The sequence below is a fragment of the Somniosus microcephalus genome, chromosome 6 (genome assembly GCF_052327205.1).
Source record: "Somniosus microcephalus isolate GS21.2 chromosome 6, FLI_Smic_1.0, whole genome shotgun sequence".
Lineage (NCBI taxonomy): Eukaryota > Metazoa > Chordata > Chondrichthyes > Squaliformes > Somniosidae > Somniosus > Somniosus microcephalus.
The window spans coordinates 63217233-63239597 of NC_140992.1; the positions used below are offsets into that span (position 1 = coordinate 63217233).

The window sequence follows — 22365 nt, forward strand, 5'->3', positions numbered from 1 at the left end:
TCCGACCACATATCCGCAGCATAACTAATGTGTCAAATTTTTTTGTCTTACCGTAATCCTGTGCAGCGCCTGAGGATGTTTTACTACGTTAAAGGCGCTATATAAATACAAGTTGTTGTTGTAGTAAAACGTCCCAAGGCACATCACTAGGGCGTTATCAGACAACATTTGACACCGAGCCACATAGAGATATTGGGACAGGTGACCAAAAGCTTGGTCAAAGAGGTAGTTTTTAAGGAGCGACTTAAAAGGGGAGAGGGAAGTAGAGATTCAGGGAGGTTTAGGGAAGGAATTTGCGAGCTTAGGGCCTAGGAAGCTTAAGGTACGGCCGCCAATGGTGGAGCGAAGAAAATTGGGGATGTGCATGAGGCCAGAAGTGGAGGAACACAGAGATCTCAGAGGGTTGTAGGAGGTTACAGAGATAGTGAGGGGTGAGGCCATGGAGGGATTTGAACACAAGGATGAGAATTTTAAAATTGGGGCATTGAAATGGTTTTATACCAGTCTTCTGGCCATATTTAAGAGCTCTTTTTGGCTAATATTTATTTTTGTACTATAAATGGAAGATGTAGAGGGAAGATGAGGAGAAATCTTTTCGTTCAGAGAGGTGTCGGGATCTGGAACACTCTACCTGAAAAGGTGTTGGAAGCTGATTCCATAAATTACTTTAAAAGAGAGTTGGACAGGTACTTGAGGATGAGGAAATTATAGGGTTACGAACAAAAAGCGGGTGTGTGGGACTAAGCACGACTGCTCTTTCAAAGAGCCAGCACAGGCACGATGGGCAGAATGGCCTCCTTCTGTGCTGCAAGTTTCCATGATTCTATGTATTGGCATGGATTTTTCATTTTAGTCGAATTGAGGCATATCTTCAGCATAGTAGGATTTCTATCTGGCACAAAGATGAACCCCTGACCCAGGTCAATTTTCAATCCTAAGAGTGGCACTGGATAATGGCTGTAGCAGGTCACTGGTATAAATTCAATACACATTTTTTGAATTTGGTCCAACGCATAGCAATCAATTGCATAGGCTTTTGGTCCCTTGAAATGTTAAATGGCCCCTGCATCTTCCATAGCAATGCTGGGTACCAAAGAGGAACAGGACTCCCATGCGTCCAGTGTTGTTGTGGCGCAAATGATGGAGAATATGTTGGATGCATATTATTACAAAATATCTGTCCATATGTTGGTGGATATAATAAATGTCCTCCATCATTTCTGACAGGAAAATGTAGAAGTGTTGATTGGCTACATTTACCAAAAAAAGGCACTGGCTTGGAGATGTAAGGATTGCTAACCTGTTGAGAAGCACCAATTTATAAAAACAGTTGTTAGGGGCCTCTACTCTGAGACTATGTGGTGTAAACTTCTTTGGCTGCAAGAACTTGCTGTGAGAAAGTATCAATGCTACACACTCAAAGCCTATTAGAAAAGAGATAATCAAATTACACAGAAATATTTTTTTCCACATTCCTTAAAAAGTCATATCAGTAGCTGTTGTGATTTTAGATATTTCCTTATTTTGGATTGATTTATCAATGATTTAAATTCTACCAAAATTTCTTAAGAAATAACTTCACACTGTTCGTTTCTAAATTTTTGTTTGTATCTGAATAATCACATTGGACTGAGCATTGACACTCCTTCAGAACAGAAATAATTGAGATTGGTTACTTTACACTACTGCATTTTTCTACTATAAAATAGGTATTCTGTCAACATTAAAGGGCATTCTAATCATACAATGGTGGGGTGCAAACTTCTCTTGTTTGTTTGCCAGGCACATTGCACGATGATTTAATTGGTGTCAAAAAATAGATACTGGCCCCAAAACTTCTTGGGTATATCATCCTGACAGATATGCCGGGATCATGCCAGTGCCTTCCTTCACTGTTCCGTGCCACAGTATGTCAGATAAGGGGGAGGGCACAGCATTAGCATGGAGCTTGTGGGTGTCCATGCCACAAAGGGCTGCACTGGGGAAAAGAAAATCGGGTGAATGTAAAATGGGCGGCTGATCCACTGTCGCCAGTTTTTTGCCCAGCAGTGAATGTACCCCAACATTTTTACAATGCATTTCCTCATTGAGATCAGGTAAGATACGAGTTTTCAGAACATTTTCAAACAGATGTAGTGACCCATCCAGGGACTTTAGTTTAAAAAATAAACAATCTGGCACTTCCATTATTGATCTTCACATTAATATTATAACTAAGAATAAAGAGAAGGGTCAGGAGAAATTTCGTTACACGTATAGTTATTTGAAGCAGAGGAAGATGTAGGGCTATGGGGAAAGAGCAGCACAGTGGGATTAGTTTAGGATTTCTCTGGAAAAGTGTCAGGTCAGAAACAATGGGCCAAATGGCCCCCTTCTGTGCTGTAAACATCTATGGTATTATGATTAAATTAAATAGGTAGGGTAGAGTCCATGGCAAGAAAGGATTGTAAATGATCTATGGAAAGCTTGAATTCAATGGGCTGAATGGCCTTTTCTCATTGCATGTGTTATAATAATGTTCTTAAATTCTTTAGATGTTAAAAAGCCTCTAACTAATCAGCACTAAATTTGCTTTATATGTCAATTCAATGTTTGATTATAAGCTTTTTTTTGTACTTGTATTCAGGTTCACTTATTGTTCTTTTGCAGAATCATAGTAAATGTGCACAATCTTAGTTTTGAAAATCTCCTGTAGATGGAGTGAATTATACACAATTCAGTGGCTGGTGTTATTAGGCAGCTGTTCTTTGACTAAGTATGACCCTGTCATTACTAGTATGGCCTTAATCAAGAAGCATCTGTTTTCCTTTGTTTTGTTTTCATGAATATTAAAGGTTTTTATGTCTTCTGATGTGTAGCAGAGAACAGCTTTACAGATTAATTGTATATTGACCTTTTTACATTTTAGAGCCTAAATTAGAATCTGAATTTGTTGCCATATTAATTTTTACTCAAGCAGAAAATGTTATTCTGAGTCTCACTTCAAATAATGACCAATCACTGTTACATTTATTACTTGAAATGCTAAATATAATTCACAGTAACAACGTCCATTTAGAGAGCATCTTTAACATAGTAAAAACATCCCAAGGTGCTTCGCAGGATGTTATCAAACAGAATTTGATACCGAGCCACATAAAGAGATATTAGGACAGGTAACCAAAAGCATGGTCAAAGAGGTAGATTTTAAGTATCAACTTAAAAGGGGGAGAGTAAGGTAGAGAGGTTTAGAGAGTGAATTCCAGAGATTAGTGCCTTGGCAGCTGAAGGCATGGCCACCAATGGTGGAGCAATGAAAATCGGGAATGAGCAAAAGGCCAGAACTGGAGGAGCGCAGAGATCTCAGAGGGTTGTAGGCAATATTCCCTCTAATTTGCGGTCAAAGTGCGCAGTCACTTTAAATTTTCTACGCGGCCGTGACCTTCCAGCGGCAGCAGTTGGTGAGTGGCCTGTGCGGGACCTCCCGATTGGTGCGTGGCTGTGCACCTTAGGGGGAACATTGGTTGTGGGGCTGGAGGAGGTTACAGAGATAGGGAGGGGTGATGCCACAGAGGGATTTGAACACAAGGATGAGAAGTTTAAAATCGAGGTGTTGCCGGTCTAGAAGCCAATGTAGGTCAGCGAACACAGTGGTGAGGGGTGAACGGGACTTGGTGCGAGTTAGGATACAGACAGCAGAGTTTTGGATGAGCTCAAGTTTACGGAGGTTGGACGGTTTGTGGCTGACTAGCAGAGCATTAGAATAGTCTCTCTCTCCACAGATGCTGCCTGGCCTACTGAGTATTTCCAGAATTTTCTGTTTCTATATAATAGTCAAGTCTAGAAGTCATAAAGATGTGGATGAGGGTTGCAGCAGCTGATGGGCTGAGGCAAGGGTGACAATGGGCGATATTATGGAGGTGGAAGTTGCCGGTCCTGGTGATGGAGGGGATATGGGGTCGGAAGCTCAGCTCAGGGTTAAATAGGACACCGAGGTTACGAACAGTCCGTTTCAGCCTCAGACAGTGGCCAGGGAGGAGAATGGAGTCAGTTGCTAGGGAACAGAGTTTGTGGTGGGGACTGAAGCCAATGGGTTCTTTTGGAAAGTTGTATCTTGAAGTTAGCATTCTAACATTTGTTCCTTTTCAGTAAATATAGGTCTGAAGTAGGAACCTCCCAGCACTGCTCATGGCACAGGATATGATAACAGCTCTTAGCATCCATGATAAAAGACAATTAAAAAGAAACACAAATTAAAAAGCCATTAAAAAAAGTGAAAAAATCATTTTAGAGCACCTTTATGCATACATATTTACTTTTTATGCCCACTCTAGGTGGGCGAGTTGAATGCAAAGCAGGATCTAGTTGTTAACAATAGAAAATTGCATGCAATAGCACTTACAGGTATTACTGACTTATTCAAAGATTTAAATTAAGCTAGACACAAAATGGGTAAGGGCGATCCACATGGAAAATCAGAATAGCAGATTTTCTGAGAGGACTGGATGGGATTGTACATCACCAAATATTCTCATCTTCGCCTGCCCTAATTGCACCAGTGGGAACGATTCTGCTAGTTAGAAAATGTATAATAACTCGACACAGAAATAACTGAACTTTGCAACAATAATTTCAAATAACGTGGTATTTTATAGCAATATTTCATTCCGCACTGCCTCCTTCACTCTTTGATTTGCGAACTATGAAGCTATTTTGTGTTTGTATGTTGAGGTTTTGCTAAAAGGTATGGACAGCTACATTAATTTTCCATATTTTCAGTGCCAATTTAATGAACTGAATGAGATGGCAATTTTGTCTATTATGTCTGCTGTCTGCTATTGCAGCCAGATATTGATTACGCTTTGCTGAAGTACTTCCAGAAGATAAGTCTGCCATATTGCTGCAACTGCTAAACCAGTATCCATTCAATCAGTGCTATATTGTACTTTGAAATTCTGCAATTCACACAAATAGGGGTATTGAAGCCATCAGGAAGAACAAAATTACATGCAACATATCATACTCACTATATTAAAACTGGCCTGAAATCTTTTTATTAAAGTGAAAAGAACATGAACTATTCCAGCACCAGGGGTGCGTTCACTTATCTGGCTGCTGTTGAGTTTCAGAGGATGTGGTGAGTTTACTTATCTAGTTGCTGCTAGGTCCCTTGTGCTTTTATGTACAAACTCGTCAATCTCTCATGGCATTGCACACAAGGGAGTCACACTCCTCTGTAATTACTGCAATCGGACTTGTCACCTTTCTTGAAGATGGTCACAATTACATTGCACACAAGACCATCTACGGTCCAAGCACCCAAGGTCCTACCCCACTGTGGGCCAAGAACGGAGAGGTACTCATCAAGGGCAGGGAGGCAGTCAGTGCCCGCTGAAAGGAGCACTTCGAAGATCTCCTTAACTGAGACTCTGTCTTCGACACGAGTGTCCTCAACTCTATCCCACAGCATGCTACCCACCACCATCTCAGCACAACCCCTGCCCGGCATGAGATTGAAAAGGCCATCCGACAACTGAAGAACAACAAGGCCTCAGGAGCAGATGGAATCCCTGCCGAGGCACTAAAGCATGGTGGAGAAGCACTACTGGCGCGAATTCAAGAACTCATTTCTCTTATCTGGAAGGAGGAGAGCATGCCAGGGGATCTCAGAGACGCCGTAATCGTGACCATCTTCAAGAAAGGTGAGAAGTCCGACTGCGGTAATTACAGAGGCGTTTCCCTGCTGTCTGCCACAGGGAAAGCCATTGCAAGAATCCTCCTCAATCGCCTTCTCCCAGTGGCTGAAGAGCTCCTCCCAGAGTCACAATGCGGATTCCACCCACTAAGCGGCACAATGGACATAGGGGGAAAAAGTCGGTATTGCCCCGTTTGGGGTGCGTTTATCGGCCATGCGCAAAGTTTAGCGCCTGGCACTAATTATTGCCTCCGACTGCAAACTTGGCTTTTATCGCCCCTGGAGGCGATTGGAGCGCTAAAATCAGGCGCTTCACACCTGTCTTAAGGCGCAAAGGCTGAGGAGCAAGGCGCTACCTCAGAGCGCTGGCGAAGCTCATGTGATGTCAGTCAGCAATGGAACGCAAACACAATGGCGCCGGCCAGTTCTTAAAGGGGAGGGTTGATCTTGCTCTCCATCCACATCCTGCTCATTGCAGCCTTGAATCTCGGCCTGGAGAGACCGGTACATCAAATCTGCTGGAAAGAACAATGGAGAGACCCAGGGAAAGAGCTCAGAGTGCAGCCCCCACAGTCTCTTCTAAATCGATACAAGGAAGGGCAAATCAAAATGAACCTGCAAAGTGCTGCTCAGTACCCAAAACTCCTTCATACAGCGTTGAATCCCTCCAGAAGTCTCTGTCTCTCGCTCAGAATGCGTGGTGCAAAAATGTCACCAACAAAAAAAGGCAGGAAGCGTTCGCCTTTAAATAGCACTCCCCCAGTCCTTCCTGACTGCAAAACGCTCCCCTCAACCTGTCATTGCTAACGGCAGGCGGTAAGGCAGGGGGCGCCACTCAATATCCGGTTCGGGATGCTACTGGCCCGTTGCACACTGGACTGACATCACGATCTGCCGGCGCAGGAGATCATGGTGGTAGTGTTTAGCGCTGCCACAAAATGTCTAGTTAATTTCGTGAGCGGCGCAAACATTGCCTCGCATGGGCACTGGTTGCTTTGCGCCCCATTAGCACCCTCTTAAGGCGCTAACGGGAGGCGCAAACCAATTGAATTTTGCCCCCATGATCTTCACCGCGCGTCAATTACAAAAGAAATGCAGGGAACAGCACCAACCGCTGTACATGGCCTTCTTTGATCTCACAGTGCCTTCGACACTATCAACTATGAGGGATTATGGAGTGTCCTCCTCAAATTCGGCTGCCCTCAAAAGATTGTCACCATCCTCCGCCTGCTTCACAACGACATGCAAGCCATGATCCTGACCAACGGATCTACCACAGACCCAATTCACGTACGGACCGGGGTCAAGCAAGGCTGTGTCATCGCACCAACGCTCTTCTCGATCTTCCTTGCTGCAGTGCTCCATCTCACCCTCAGTAAGCTCCCCGCTGGAGTGGAGCTAATTTACAGAACAAACGGGAAACTGTTCAACCTCCGTCACCTCCAGTCCAGATCCAAGGTCATCCCATCCTCTATCGTCGAATTACAGTATGCAGACGACACTTGCGTCGTGCACACTCGGAGGTCGAACTCCAAACCATCGTCAACATCTTCACCGAAGCGTACAAGAGCATGTGCCTTACACTAAACATCCGTAAGACAAAACGTACCAACCTGCCCCCGCCACACAGCACTGCCCCCCGATTATCAAAATCCATGACAAAGCCTTAGACAACGTGGACCACATTCCATACCGCAGGAGCCTACTGTCAACAAGGGCAGACGTCGATGACGAAGTCCAACACCGCCTTCAGTGTGCCAGTGCAGCCTTCGGTCGCCTGAGGAAGAGAGTGTTTGAAGACCAGGACCTCAAACCCGGCACCAAGCTCATGGTCTACAGAGCAGCAGTGATACCCGCCCTGCTGTATGCCTCAGAGACATGGACCATGTACAGCAGGCACTTCAAAGCACTGGAGAGGTACCACCAACGCTGCCTCCGCAAGATCCTGCAAATCCATTGGCAGCATAGGTGCACCAATGTCAGTGTTCCCGCTCAGGCCAACATCCTCAGCATCGAAGCTTTGACCACACTCGATCAGCTCCGATGGACGGGCCACATCGTCCGCATGCCCAATATGAGATTCCCAAAACAATTGCTCCACTCGGAGCTCCAACACGGCAAGAGAGCCCCAGTGGGCAGAGGAAATGCTTCAAGGACACCTTCAAAGCCTCCTTGAAAAAGTGCAACATCCCCACCGACACCTGGGAATCCCTGGCCCAAGACCGCACAAAGTGGAGGAGAAGCATCCGGGAAGGCGCTGAACACTTCGAGTCTCTTCGCCGGGAGCAAGCGGAAGCCAAGCGGAAGCAGCGCAAGGAGCGCACGTCAACCCAAGCACCCCACCCACCCGCCCCTTCAACCACCGTCTGCCCCACCTGTGACAGAGACTGTAGGTCCCGCATTGGACTCATCAGTCACCTGAGAACTCATTTTTAATGTGGAAGCAAGTCATCCTCGGTTCCGAGGGACTGCCTAAGAAGAGAAGAAAACTGGCCTGAAATCTTTTTATTAAAGCGAAAAGAATATGAACTATTCCAGCACCAGGGATGCGTTCACTTATCTGGCTGCTGTTGCGTTTCAGAGGCTGTGGTGAGTTTACTTATCTAGTTGCTGCTAGGTCCCTTGTGCTTTTATGTACAAACTCGTCAATCTCTCATGGCATTGCACACAAGGGAGTCAATACCAAGTGCAGTATTCAGGTCAAGCAGGGATTAAAGGGTTGGACACAGGTAGAGAGGAAAGAAGGGTAAAAGGGAGGTCCAGTAGCAGTAACACAACTTTAAATGACAGCAGCAAAACAACTGTTAGTGTCGACTTAAACTGTTTATATACAAGGTCAATTTTTAAAACAGCAGTAGATGTGTAAATCCATCAAACATTGAGGAGGAAAAGATTGTGGTTGTAATGTTTAAAACCCTACCAGAATATTCACAACAGCTATGTGGAACAGAAGCCTAAGTATGTCACAGGCAAGGTGTGGCATCCTAGATATTGAAAACCTCTATCACGGTGCCACCTACAGGTGCAACTGGTCCTATAGGCAGTATTATGGGTTTGACCATAGGGCAAGGTGACCATCAGAGTTTTCAAGGAAACGTGGACCCTATGTACTGAATTTATACACAGTAGATATATCACAGATTGACCTAGTCAGATTGACTGAAAAGCTGACCAATGAAAATCTGGTTTTCAAAATTTCCTCCTACTTCCAAAATGGATGGCAAAAATTACCAGAAAGTAGGAAAGAAGTTAAAAGATTTAAAACAGTAAAGGGGTGGAACGAGCAGAAATTATTTTTAAAAATGAAAATTGTACTTTATTAGTTTAGGGTTAATAATACAGTAATAAGATCACTCAACCATAACATAAAAACAGGATCATACAAATGAATGCCTACTTCCCAGGCAGCAGTTATGATGCCTTCATTTAAGTCAGTACCAGAATTATTTAATGAATAAAAAGTGCAAGGATGACTCCCGACATCTCTCAGCCAGCCACAAAACAGCAGCAACAGAGCACCAATACACAAGGTCCATGCAGCCATCAGGATTATCAAAAACATTATTGGATTCTTGAAGCAGCACTTTAATGGCTTAAACAGATGAATGGACATCTTACAATACAACTTGTTAGAGTATCCAAGATCATCATAATCTGTTGCATATTCCATGACTTTGACAGCCAAAGAGGCATAAGCATGGAGCATATGGAGAAGGGCAACCAGCCTCAAGCGAGAGTAGAGTAAGACAAAGCCGAGGATCCTGAAGATGATTTTGTTGAAGAAATGTTGTAGGTTGCAAGAGCCATACATTAGGCTCTCATTCACAAGACCTTCACTTAACCCATCCACTTAACCCATGAACAGTTCTCTTCACATGTGCAGAATACAATGCCAAATGCAACACTGGCTTCTCACCTGCCATGGGTCCTATTCCTTTTATCAGCTATCATCTTATTCTACATCATCTAAAGTGAAATCTCTGGATACAGTTTGTGATGAAATATATGTCTTCATCAGCCCCTGTGTTTTACCTGCATTGTATTGTGTGTACCGCCCCCTTTTCCCCTACTGTGTGTATTGGCTCCGCCCCTGTCTTTTGTCATATAAAGGTCTCAAGAGCTGTATGAGTCATTCTGCCAGACGAATCCGATGTGGAATGACGTGCAATGTTCTTAGCGATTAAAAGCCTTCAGTTGAATCCTTTAACTTCTTGTCCTTGAGTTATTGATGGCACATCAATTTTAATCGCTAAAACACCAAGATGGATCGACTCCTGAAACCAGAGCGCTTGGATCTGGACCCCCATGCCACAGACGCAGCCACACAGTTCGGACACTGGTTCCAATGCTTCGAATTTTTCATCGAAACCTCAGCCACCGCCATAGCAGCCGCGACCACCACCGGAGACGTGAAACTGGGAATCCTGTGAAACCGGGTGTGTCATCGGGTCTCCCCTCTCATCCGAGATGCCACCAGCTACGAGGATGTCGGCACCATTCTGAAGGTCCACTACGTGCGGCCAATAAACGAGGTGTACACCAGGCATCTTCTGACTACTCGCACGCAGCGGCATGGTGAGTCACTAGAGGACTTCATGCTAAGCCTAAAAGTACTGGGCAGAGACTGTAACTGTAAGGCCGTGTCTGCCACTGTGTACACGGAGGAGCTGATCCGAGACTCCTTTATTGCGGGCCTCAGTTCAAATTACATTCGGCAGAAACTGTTTGAAAAGGAGGGACTGGACTTAAAACAGGCTATGGGCATAGCGCGATCGCTGGATATGGCCCAGAGGAACTCTGAATCCTGTTCCTCAGGCCACGCGGCCCACTCCGCCTCGTGCGCGCCATGGGGGCCGCCATCTTGGAAGCCATCTTCACCTCCCAGGTCTCAGGCCAGCCCAGCACCGTCGGAGCCCCAGCCTCCACCCAGGAGCCCCACTACTGCCGCGATGCATCGGGGCCCGAAATGCTACTTCTGCGGCCAGGACAAACACTCCAGGCATTTGTGCCCAGCGAAGGGCACCACCTGTTTTAAATGCGGGAAGAAAGGACATTTCAGTAAAGTCTGCAGAGGGAACCCCGCCTCCAACTCCGCCACCGCCGCGTGCGCGCCGTGGGGGCGGCCATCTTGGACGCCATCTTGTCCACCCTCATGGAGTCCACCATCTTGTCCCGACTACACGGACCCCCAGGACCCACTGGTGGCCTCAATCACAGTGGATCAATCCAGGCCGCATCCGTTGTCTAGATCGATGATGGACATAGAGGTAAACGGGAACAAGGTTAAATGCTTGATTGACTGCGGGAGCACCGAAAGCTTTATTCATCCTAGCCTGGTAAAACAACTTTCACGAACGATAGTCCCTACACAGGGCAAAATCGCCATGGCTGATAAGACTCATACCTCAAAAATTACAGGTTTCTGCGCGGTTATGTTGTCGGTAAAAGGCACTGATTACAGAGATTTTAAACTGTTGATAATGCCAGATCTCTGTGTGAGCGTGATCTTGGGTCTGGACTTCCAGTGCCACCACCAAAGTATCACGCTTACCTACGGTGGGTCCCAGCCGCCCCTCACAGTGTGCGGTCTGGCTACCCTGAAGGTCAAGCCGCCCTCTCTGTTCGCCAACCTCGCACCCAACTGTCGACCCATAGCGACCAAGAGTAGGCGGTACAGCTGGGAGGACAGACGGTTCATTGCGTCTGAAGTAGAAAGACTCAAGCGGGAGGGTATCATCGAATGCAGTACCAGCCCGTGGTGCGCCCAGGTAGTAGTAGTTAAGGGTAGCGAAAAGAAGCGGATGGTGATAGATTATAGCCAGGCGGTTAATCTATACACCCAGCTAGACGCCTACCCTCTGCCCCGCATAGCAGATATGGTTAACCAAATTGCGCAATACCGGGTGTTTTCCACCATCGACCTAAAATCGGCATACCAACAGCTCCCCATTAGGCCGGAGGACCGTCCATATACCGCCTTCGAGGCGAACGGACGCCTCTACCACTTCCTCAGAGTCCCCTTTGGGGTAACGAATGGGGTCTCGGTCTTCCAGCGGGAGATGGACCGCATGGTCGATGAGAACCAGTTAACAGCCACCTATCCATACCTAGACAACGTCACCATCTGCGGCCACGACCAGCAAGACCACGACTCGAACCTCGCGAGATTTCTGAAAACCGCCCTCAGACTCAATCTCACCTACAACGAGGATAAGTGTGTCTTTAGCACCACGCGCCTCTGTATCCTGGGCTGCGTGGTGGAAAACGGGGAAATCGGTCCGGACCCCGACTGATTGCGCCCCCTACGGGAGCTACCCCTACCAAACACTCCCAAGGCCCTGAAAAGGTGCCTGGGGTTTGTCTCCTATTACGCCCAATGGGTCCCCAATTATTCCGACAAGGCCCGTCCCCTCCTGAAATCAACGTCCTTCCCGCTCACGGCCGAGGCCCACGCCGCCTTCAACAGCATTAAACACGACATTGAGAAGGCCGCGCTGCAGGCAGTGGACGAAAACATCCCTTTCCAGGTCGAAAGCGATGCGTCCGACTTCGCTTTAGCAGCCACCCTCAACCAGGGTGGGCGGCCCGTAGCCTTTTTCTCAAGAACCCTCCAAGGGTCCGAGATCAGGCACTCCTCGGTAGAGAAGGAGGCCCAGGCCATAGTGGAGGCAGTGCGGCACTGGAGGCACTACCTAGCCGGCAAACGCTTCACCCTGCTTACCGACCAGCGGTCAGTAGCCTTCATGTTTAACAACAAACAGAGGGGGAAGATCAAGAACGACAAAATTCTCAGGTGGCGGATCGAGCTCGCCACGTTTGAGTACGACATATTATATAGGCCGGGGGCCCTCAACGAATCCCCCGACGCCCTATCACGAGGGATGTGTGCCAGCATCCAGGGGGACAGGCTACAGGGCCTCCACAATGGCCTCTGCCACCCGGGGGTCACCCGGCTATTTCACTTTATAAAATCCCGTAACCTGCCCTATTCCATCGAGGAGGTCCGGTCTATGACCAGGGACTGCCGCACCTGTGCGGAATGCAAGCCCCGTTTTTACAGGCCCGACCGAGCCCACCTGATCAAAGCTACACGGCCATTCGAGCGCCTGAGCTTAGATTTCAAGGGACCACTCCCCTCCACCGACCGCAATGTGTACTTTCTCAACATTGTGGACGAGTACTCCCGCTTCCCATTCGCCTACCCCTGCCCAGACATGACCAGTGCCACGGTCATCAAGTGCCTCGGCAGCCTGTTTTGCACGTTCGGCATGCCGAACTACATCCACACTGACAGGGGGGCGTCGTTCATGAGCGATGAACTGCGCCAATACCTGCTGTCGAAGGGGATAACCACGGGTCGGACCAGTAGTTATAACCCCCGGGGTAATGGGCAAGTGGAGAGGGAGAACGCGACGGTGTGGAAGGCGGTCACCTTAGCACTAAGGTCTAAAGGCCTCCCTACCTCCCGCTGGCAAGAGGTCCTCCCAGACGTACTCCACTCGATAAGGTCGCTACTGTGTACTGCTCACTCCTCACGAGAAGATGTTTGTTTTTCCCCGCAAATCAACTTCGGGAGTGTCCCTACCTTCGTGGCTCTCCACCCCAGGGACAGTCCTATTACGGAAGCATGTGAGGGGCCACAAATCGGATCCCCTCGTGGAGGCAGTACACCTACTCCACGCAAACCCACAGTACGCGTACGTCAAGCACGCCGACAGGCGTGAGGACACCGTGTCCATAAAGGACCTCGCCTCGGCAGGAAGCGACGACGACCCATCCTCACCACCCCCAGAAGAACCTCCACCATCCCCAGAGGTATCCTCACCACCCCCAGAAGTACCTGCAACACCCCCAGCACATGGGTATGCCCAGGAGGGCACCACGGAGTCCCGGTCGGAACCCGAGGTACTGTTGCGACGTTCAGGAAGGACTATCACACCCCCGGACAGACTAAATCTGTAGAAGGGGTGAATGTGATGAAATATATGTCTTCATCAGCCCCTGTGTTTTACCTGCATTGTATTGTGTGTACCGCCCCCTTTTCCCCTATTGTGTGTATTGGCTCCGCCCCTGTCTTTTGTCATATAAAGGTCTCAAGAGCTGTATGAGTCATTCTGCCAGATGAATCCGATGTGGAATGACGTGCAATGTTCTTAGCGATTAAAAGCCTTCAGTTGAATCCTTTAACTTCTTGTCCTTGAGTTATTGATGGCGCATCACAGTTAATATGAAATGATTTCTGTATTTCTCTACTGTTGATTGGCTTGGCGCATCTTCTTCTTCTTGGTGACAACGTCTGTTGTGCTTGCTCTAGAATCTGTCCTCCTGCTCCTCTAGGGACATATATAAGGTGGTTGGAAATTGGGTGTCCAATTGAGGTGGCCTTCTGTCTCCTTATGCTTGGTCACATGATAGCCCAACAGCTAGCTCCACCTTGTCCACTGCTGTGGTGGCTGTCTGGGCTGCTCACATTTTGGTACATCTACTGTCATTTGAAGAGGACTGGTTTGGGGCACCACTCAGAGAGCCAGCAGGATATTAAGCGCTGAATCCTAGCATGCCTCTCCTTTCTCAGCATGTTCAGCAATAAGGACAGTGAAGCACTGTGTAATAACTTTCTTCATTCAAACCTCCAGTATGTTGAAAATAGACAAGATAGTCTGTTGGAGATTGAAACCTAAAGCCTCGATAGTAGCAGTTTGTGAATTTGTGAGTAATACTCCAACCAGGCTGACCAATGTCACTAAGGACTTTGCTGCAGGTTGTCCTAGAGTTCCCACAAGCTCCATGCTAGATTGTAGTCCTGATAAATGGTCATTCATGACTGCCCCTGCAAAGAGTGAGCTTCTCTGCAGTTGCCATCAGACCTTGCAGTGTACTGGGAACACCTTCTAATGACTGGAGAAAGCATTAGAGCTCAGTTAGCATCCTCCTTCTAAACGCTGGCCTGGTAAGATCTGAATCTCAGGTCTCTACACCTGAGGGTCAATGTGAGCTGGTTTCAACACAAATGAAAAAAGAATATCCTTGGAGTTGATACCAGAAACTCCAACATCCTGTGATAAGCAAATGAGCTGCTGACCCCATTTCCTCTCCATCACCAAGACCGCCTATTTCCATCTCCGAACATGGCCTGTCTCCACTCCTACCTCAGCTCATCTGCTGCTGAAACCCTCATGCATGCCTTTGTTACCTCTAGACTCAACTATTCCAATGCTCTCCTGGCCAGCCTCCCATATTGCACCCATCATGAACTTGAGCTCATCCAAAACTCTGCTGCCCGCATCCTAAGTCGCACCAAGTCCCGTTCACCCATCACTCCCGTGCTTGCTGACTTACATTGGCTCCTAGTCTGGCAATGCCTCGATTTAAAAATTCTCATCCTTGTGTTCAAATCCCACCATGGCCTCGGCCCTCCCTATCTCTGTTATCTCCTCCAGCCCTACAACCCTCTGAGATCTCGGCGCTCCTCCAATTCAGGCCTCTTGTGCATACCCGATTTTACTACTTTAAAGGCGCTATATAAATGCAAGTTGTTGTTGTCAATATACTGACATTAAATATGGTCTGATTGTGACAAAGTTAATGCGCAGTAAATAAATCTGAACTTATTAAAATAGTGGAGGGCATTCTAACATACTGCTCTCCTCTTTTATTGAAGAGGAGGATAGATTTGGAACAGTTAATATTTTATTCAGGTTTAATTAAGTCTGGAATAATACGGGCTTCCCTGAGATACCAAAATTGATTTAAGAACTGACTCTCTGTTGAATGAAACAGTTGCACTGCACACTTGATCTTGGTGCGTCACTGCATTCAGTATATCCCTGTTGACTTCACAGCAATACAAATTATGATGCTAGTAGTGAAACCACCGGGAAAGGATGGTGTTTGTGACACATATCAACTGCAATACAACTGGATGTGACCTGACAGTGCCAGTAAATTGTCCACAATGCACTGTGACAGCGCATCCACATTAATTAACAGTGGTGTTGAACTGGGCATGTGTGTAGGCGTGTGAATTTTGTTTATAAATTATTGTAGACTGAATGTCACAGACTATTTGCTGTCAACGAACACATGGTTGGGAGAGGAATAATACAGAATATTTCTTCAGAATTTTACTTTTTCAAAAGAAGCTTGATGCAGCCACAGGATTTACATGATTTTAAAATACAATGGGGCTGAAATTTGTCTTGGCCAGTAGCGCAAATGCAGGAGTCAGCAAATTGGCAGCCCCTCTTACACTCCGCCTGATGTTCTTTTCCATTGACTTTTGGAAAAGAAAATCGGGCGGAGTGCAAAGCAGGCTGCCAATTCGCTATTGACCTTTTGGGATACTGTGCAAGAAACATTTCAGCCCTAAAGTTTATACAAAAAGCCCATATTGTATATTTTTGTTTTACAGGAATGGGTGGTATGTCAGTCAGTGTGTGCTTAAGTGTATACGAGCAGGACTTATGAGCTCCAGATTTGTAGCCCCCTTTCCCAAGAGCTGTGAGCAGACAGTATAGGCCGACACTGCCTGCCGCACCACTTCAAAAATACTACCTTCATGACACCAATAACAATAGTACAATAAGAGTATACTAAATCCATTCCTATATTTGGGTGTTGGGGCTGGGGTGGGGAGAAGCAATGCAGGGTGAGTTCCACAAGCTTTCTGCTAATCGTTTTCTGGAAGGTTTTTGTCCACAATACACAAGGGAGCACAACAAGTTCAGCAGTTAAATGCAATGCAATGATTTACATTGAATCTGAGAGTGGGTAATTCAGCAGGTTGCAAACTTCCTCTGGGATGATACAAAGCCATTCATAGAATATAAGGAAGGATTACTGATCGCAAACTAAACTTTTTCCAGATTAAAAAGCAAACCACACCCAACCGGGTCAATGCAACATCAGGCTGCAACATGTCTGTTAATGAGCTCCATTCAAACTCTGTATCGTGTATACGATAGCAAAATACTGCGGATGCTGGAAATCTGAAATAACAACAGAAGACGCTGGAAAAACTCAGCAGGCCAGGCAACATCCGTGGAGAGAGGAATAGAGTCCACGTTTCAGGTCGAAACCCTTCTTCAGAACTGAGAAAAAAAGACAGGAAATGAAACAGATTAAAAGGCAGTTTGGGGGCTGGGAAATGGGGGAGGGGATGAAAGAAGAGACATTAAGAGATATTCAAGGTGAGACGAGATGGTAATAGGACAGGTAAAGAAACAAACAATGGCTCTAGATGAAGTGTGAAATGCGCTGGCAGAGTGAAAGACAGCTGCCATGTGGGAGAGAGAAAAAAGGAAAAGGCACAAACCAAAAGTGTGGATAAAAAATATGAAAATATAAGAGGGGCCGAGGTTAAGATCTGAAATTGCTGAACTCGATATTCAGTCCGGAAGGCTGTAAAGTGCCTAATCGGAAGATGAGGTGCTGTTCGTTGAGCTTACGCTGAGCTTCCGTGGAACAATGCAAGAGGCCGCAGACGGTGAGGTCTGAGTGGGAATGGAACGGTGAATTGAAATGACAGGCGACCGGAAGCTCGGGGTCACCCTTACAGACTGAACAGAGGTGTTCCGCAAAGCGGTCACCCAATCTGCGTTTGGTCTCCCCAATTGGGTGACCGCTTTGCGGAACACCTCCGTTCAGTCCGTAAGGGTGACCCCGAGCTTCCGGTCGCCTGTCATTTCAATTCACCGTTCCATTCCCACTCAGACCTCACCGTCTGCGGCCTCTTGCATTGTTCCACGGGAGCTCAGCGTAAGCTCAAGGAACAGCACCTCATCTTCCGATTAGGCACTTTACAGCCTTCCGGACTCAATATCGAGTTCAGCAATTTCAGATCTTAACCTCGGCCCCTCTTATATTTTCATATTTTTTATCCACACTTTTGGTTTGTGCCTTTTCCTTTTTTTTCTCTCTCCCACATGGCAGCTGTCTTTCACTCTGCCAGCGCAATTCACGCTTCATCTAGAGCCATTGTTTGTTTCTTTACCTGTCCTATTACCATCTCGTCTCACCTTGAATATCTCTTAATGTCTCTTCTTTCATCCCCTCCCCCATTTCCCAGCCCCCAAACTGCCTTTTAATCTGTTTCATTTCCTGTCTTTTTTTCTCAGTTCTGAAGAAGGGTTTCGACCTGAAACGTGGACTCTATTTCTCTCTCCATGGATGTTGCCTGGCCTGCTGAGTTTTTCCAGCATCTTCTGTTGTTATTTCTGCATAGTGTATGTTCCAACAAACAAATCTCCTTCAATTTACAGCTATCCCAATGTAATTACTAAAACAAAGCATTAAGCAATGTAAAACAGGAGAAATCAGCTCACCATTTCACTGCAGCTGGTTCCCCACTAAATGGTTATATTCATTATGGATTAAGGTAATAAATTATGCTATTGTTTTTTTCCCCTATTGGACCATTTGTACAATAAATTGATTTCCTGTAGTATATTTAGCAAAATTGTGAAATGACATAAACTGGCTTCCTGTGGGATTCGGCAAACCAAGTATGATCAAGTCAAACCACAAAAAGAATAATTACCATTGATGTTTCTGTCTCCTGATATGCAAATTGAACAGTTGGCACTCCAAGATGATTTATGAAGAAATCACTGTTTCCTTCCACCTGCATTGAGTTGACCTTTCTTCCTGAACACTTTTCTTGCCTTGTACAGTTTAAAGAAAACCTCTGCAAAACAAGTAAGCAGAAGCAAAATGTGTTGGATTTGAATGCTACATTCTGGCAAACTGTAAACATAAGCAGAAATTGAACTAAATCAGTGTGAGTAATGGCAAATTTTATATGAATAATTCACAGATAACGAACTCTTCTAAATTCCTGGATGACAGATCTTTCAAGGACACTAAGCATGTTCTTCTAAGAAGTGGATGGCCGCTTCATGTGTATACCTATACTCACATGAGGCTAGAAAGATGAAGGAAACTGCTGTCTTTGCTGATGGATCTTGAAGGCTGAGGTTTTGCCATGGCAACAGGAAATAAGAACAATCGATCATTCCACAGCAAAAATCCTCTTTTTTTTTTTAAATGACATGAAAGACAAGGCACAAAGTAGCCATCGTTTAATTTCTCAGAAGTCCTTTTACCGCAGAAGGCCTTTTTTAATAAAAATGCTCACACTTCTGAGCTGCCTACTAAACAGGTATACATGGAAGTGTATAAAGACCAGAGTTCCTTTTATTTAATGTTTCAAGTATTTAGTACAATTTAGAATTCTGTGACAACTAAGCAGTTATATTGTCTTCTCGGTCTCAGTTTAACTGAGAAGTGTACGTGCGTTAACTGGTGAACAAAACCATGAGAAACTGGTTCAGACCTTTCTTCCATTTTTATGGCTTTCATAATGCAAACATAAAAATTTGGCAAAAGCTGGCCAACAGCTTCAAAAAATCTGACACAGCACCAAAAGTTAAGCCTATAATGTATGAAAAGATGTAATTGCACTGAAAGTGCATGGGGCATAGGCTTAAGCTGTAGGTATACCCAACACTGCTTCAGTAGTATTGGAGGGAAAAAACTCCACGAAAGCCTGAGGAAAAAAAGCTTCCGTTAATTTTCATTTCTGTTAAGGAAAAAATACTAATAACAGAAAGACATTAAAACCCAGTCTTACTGAACATGGTTAGGGCTATATTCAGCAAATTTAATATTTTGCATACACCTTCCAAATGCTGTCCCCACTCATGATGCTGTATCCTCCAACACCCCCAAGTTCACCAGAGATGCTGTTCTCTCCAACACCCTCCAGTTCACAAAGGCACTCTCTCCACCCAACAGCCGCAGGTTACAAAGACACACTTTCCCCCAGTTAAATGCCAGAAGAGAGGTGAAAATTAACTGCCCTCGACATCAAGGCAGCATTCAACTGAACATGATACCAAGGAGCCTTCGCATACCTGAGCTTAATGGAGTCAAAGGGAAAACCCACCAGTGGCTAGAGTGATACCTGACACAAAGGAAGATAGTTGCAGTTGTCAAAGGTCAATAATTGCAGCTCCAGGACATTGTGGCAAGAGTATCTCAAGGGAAGCGTTCTTGGTCCAACCATCTTCAGCTGTTTCATTAATGTCATAAAATCAGGAGTGGGGCTATTTGCTGATGATTCCATTAACAATTCCTCAGATAATTAATCAGCCCATGTGAGTCTACAACATCCAGAATTAGGGTGACAAATGGTAGGTAACATTCATGCCATCTAAGTGCCAGGCATTGATCATTTGAAACAGGAGAAAATCCAGCAATCTCCCCCTGACCTTCAATGGCACAATGGCAAAATACCCCACCATCAGCATCTTGGAGGTCACCACTGATCAGAAGCTTAACTGGACCAGTCATATCAACACTGTGGCTACAAGAGCAGTGCAGAAGTACCAAAACGCAAGTCAGGACTGTCACGGAATGCTCATCACTTGCCTGGATAGATGCAACTGCAACAACACAAGAAGCTCAACACCATCTGAACAGAGCAGTCTGCTTAATTTGTGCCCTGCTACTGGACCCAACATCTACTGTCTTCGTCACAATGACTGTCGGAGGATTCAATGTAGCAACTCACCAAGGTGACTTTGACAGGACCTCCCTGCAATCTCTACCACAGAGAAGGTCAAGAGCAGAAATTTCATAGAAACATCATCACCTCCAAGTCAAACACAATCCTAACATGGACATTTCTCGTCATTCCATCTTCATTGCTGGGTCAATATCCTGGAACTCCCTACTTACCACCATTGTGCAAGCACCATCAGCACAAGCACAGTAGCAATCAAGGAGAAGACCAACACCACCTTCTCAGGGCAACTAGGGATAGGTAATAAATGCCTCCTTGTCACTGTTGTCCACATTCCAAAAACAAGTAAAATAAATCTCCCATTCTTAGTTAACAGAGACACTCCAACAGCTCTCAGTTCACAGAGACACTCTTCCCTCCCCAACCCCATCAATGCTACTCTCTGTTCCCACTCTCCCACCCAGCGGCACTCTCTGGCTTCCTTCTTTCCAATCCCCAGGGCAACTGTTGGTCTCCACCTGCTATCCCTGTGCCATTCTTGGGCTCTGATCTCTGTGCATTCAACCCAGCTCTACTCTTAGGCTTTCCTTTAATGCCTACCACCAAGTGCCACTTAGGCTTTCCTCCCTTTTCCAAAAATGTTGCTCTTAGGGTCCCCCCTCTTCCTCTCCTCCACAAAAGCCACTCGTACTTCCCTGTCTCGCCCACCAATACCACTCTCTCTTCCCCAGTGGCATTTTTATACTTACATCACTTTTCTCTTCCGTCAAAAGTTGTGCTTATACTTTCCTCTCTCCTCCCTCTTCTGTGGGACTGTGCACTTCTCAGCCTTCTCAGTGTCCCCCACCAGTGCTACTGTCAAGCTTCCCTCTTTACCCTCCCTGACAAGCGCAGCTCTTGGACTTTCCTCTCTCTCCTTTCCCTTAAGCGCCATTTTCAAGCTTTCCTCTTTCTCTTCCCCACTCCAAGTGCTGGTCTTGGATGCTCACATCAGCACTGCTCCAATGTTACTATTCCAATCTTGAATGTTGCTACACTTTGTAGTGGCATCTTAATTTTGTAGAATCCCCCAACAACTGTATTCAAAAATTGGACTAGCCAAAACAGGAGGTAGGAATCCCAGAGTGGCACAATGGAAGGAGCTTCATCCTTAAATGTGGATGCACAGATAGTCCACATACCACTCATCAAACATGGCCCTTGATAAGCTTTGCTCTCATGCTGCAATGTTTTAGCAAAAATTTGCTTATTAAAGATAACCTTATTAAAAGCCAATCGGCATAGCTCAGCTCGCTCTAAAAAAAAGTTTAGTTACAAAAACATATTGGCCCAGAAATTTGGGCCTGCACGGGTGAGTACGCACGGGGTACTCACCCGTAAGCCCAATGGAAGTGCCGGTTTCCTGCATGCACTGCGCATGCGCGGGAAACCGGCACTTCCGTTCCCCTGAAAGAAGGGGTTCAGAGCTCGAACGCGTGCGCAGGAGAGGCTGCGCGTGCGCATCGAACTTACATTTTTTTTGCAGGTTTTCCCAGGAGGGTAAGTCTCCAGAAGTTACACATATAAAAAGCAGGCGCAAGGCCTGCTTTTTACAAGGTAAGTGGTGAATTAATTAAAATTAAAACATTTTTTCCACAGGTTTATTATTTTTAAATATCTTAAAGAAAGGTAAGTTTATTTTTAGCCCCGTTAGAAAATAAAATTATTTTTTTCAAAAATTGAAATTATTGTTTAAAATAGTTATTTCATGTAATTTATAGTTTATTAAAAAAATGTGATTAAAAAAAAAAATTATTTGAAGATTTAGTGATGTTTTGGGTCTTATAGTATTTATAAGTTTGACAGCCCTTCCTGTCATCTTATGAATGATGCATTCCCTGCTCCGAATGGCTCCCCATGGCCCACGTGATCCCAGGGGACGCATCGAACTAACTGCGCCCCTGGGATACGCAAGCACTGCGCGCCGGCAGTTGGAGCAGGCCCAGGATCGGAATTCCACGGGAGCCCACAGCTCAACGGCCCGCGCGCAAGGTAAGTGCAGGTTGGGGGCTTGCACCCGCGGGAAGCCCCCGACCCAAATTTCTGGGCCATTCAGAACTGTGAGCTTGTAGTGGTAAGATGGCAACATTTCTCGACCGCACTGCCAGAAGGGAAACAGTGAAACAGA

The 22365-nt window shown here is 45.9% G+C and overlaps 1 protein-coding gene across 2 annotated transcripts in view; it reads right to left on the reverse strand.

Moving 5' to 3' along the window:
- naaladl2 (N-acetylated alpha-linked acidic dipeptidase like 2) overlaps window positions 1-22365 on the reverse strand; it is a 1153361-nt gene that overhangs the window by 214820 nt on the left and 916176 nt on the right. For both annotated transcript variants that reach the window (XM_085990293.1, XM_085990292.1), the window contains one exon: window positions 18213-18359. In XM_085990293.1, coding sequence (XP_085846419.1) covers window positions 18213-18359 — 147 coding nt within the window. The remainder of the gene's footprint in view (window positions 1-18212; window positions 18360-22365) is intronic.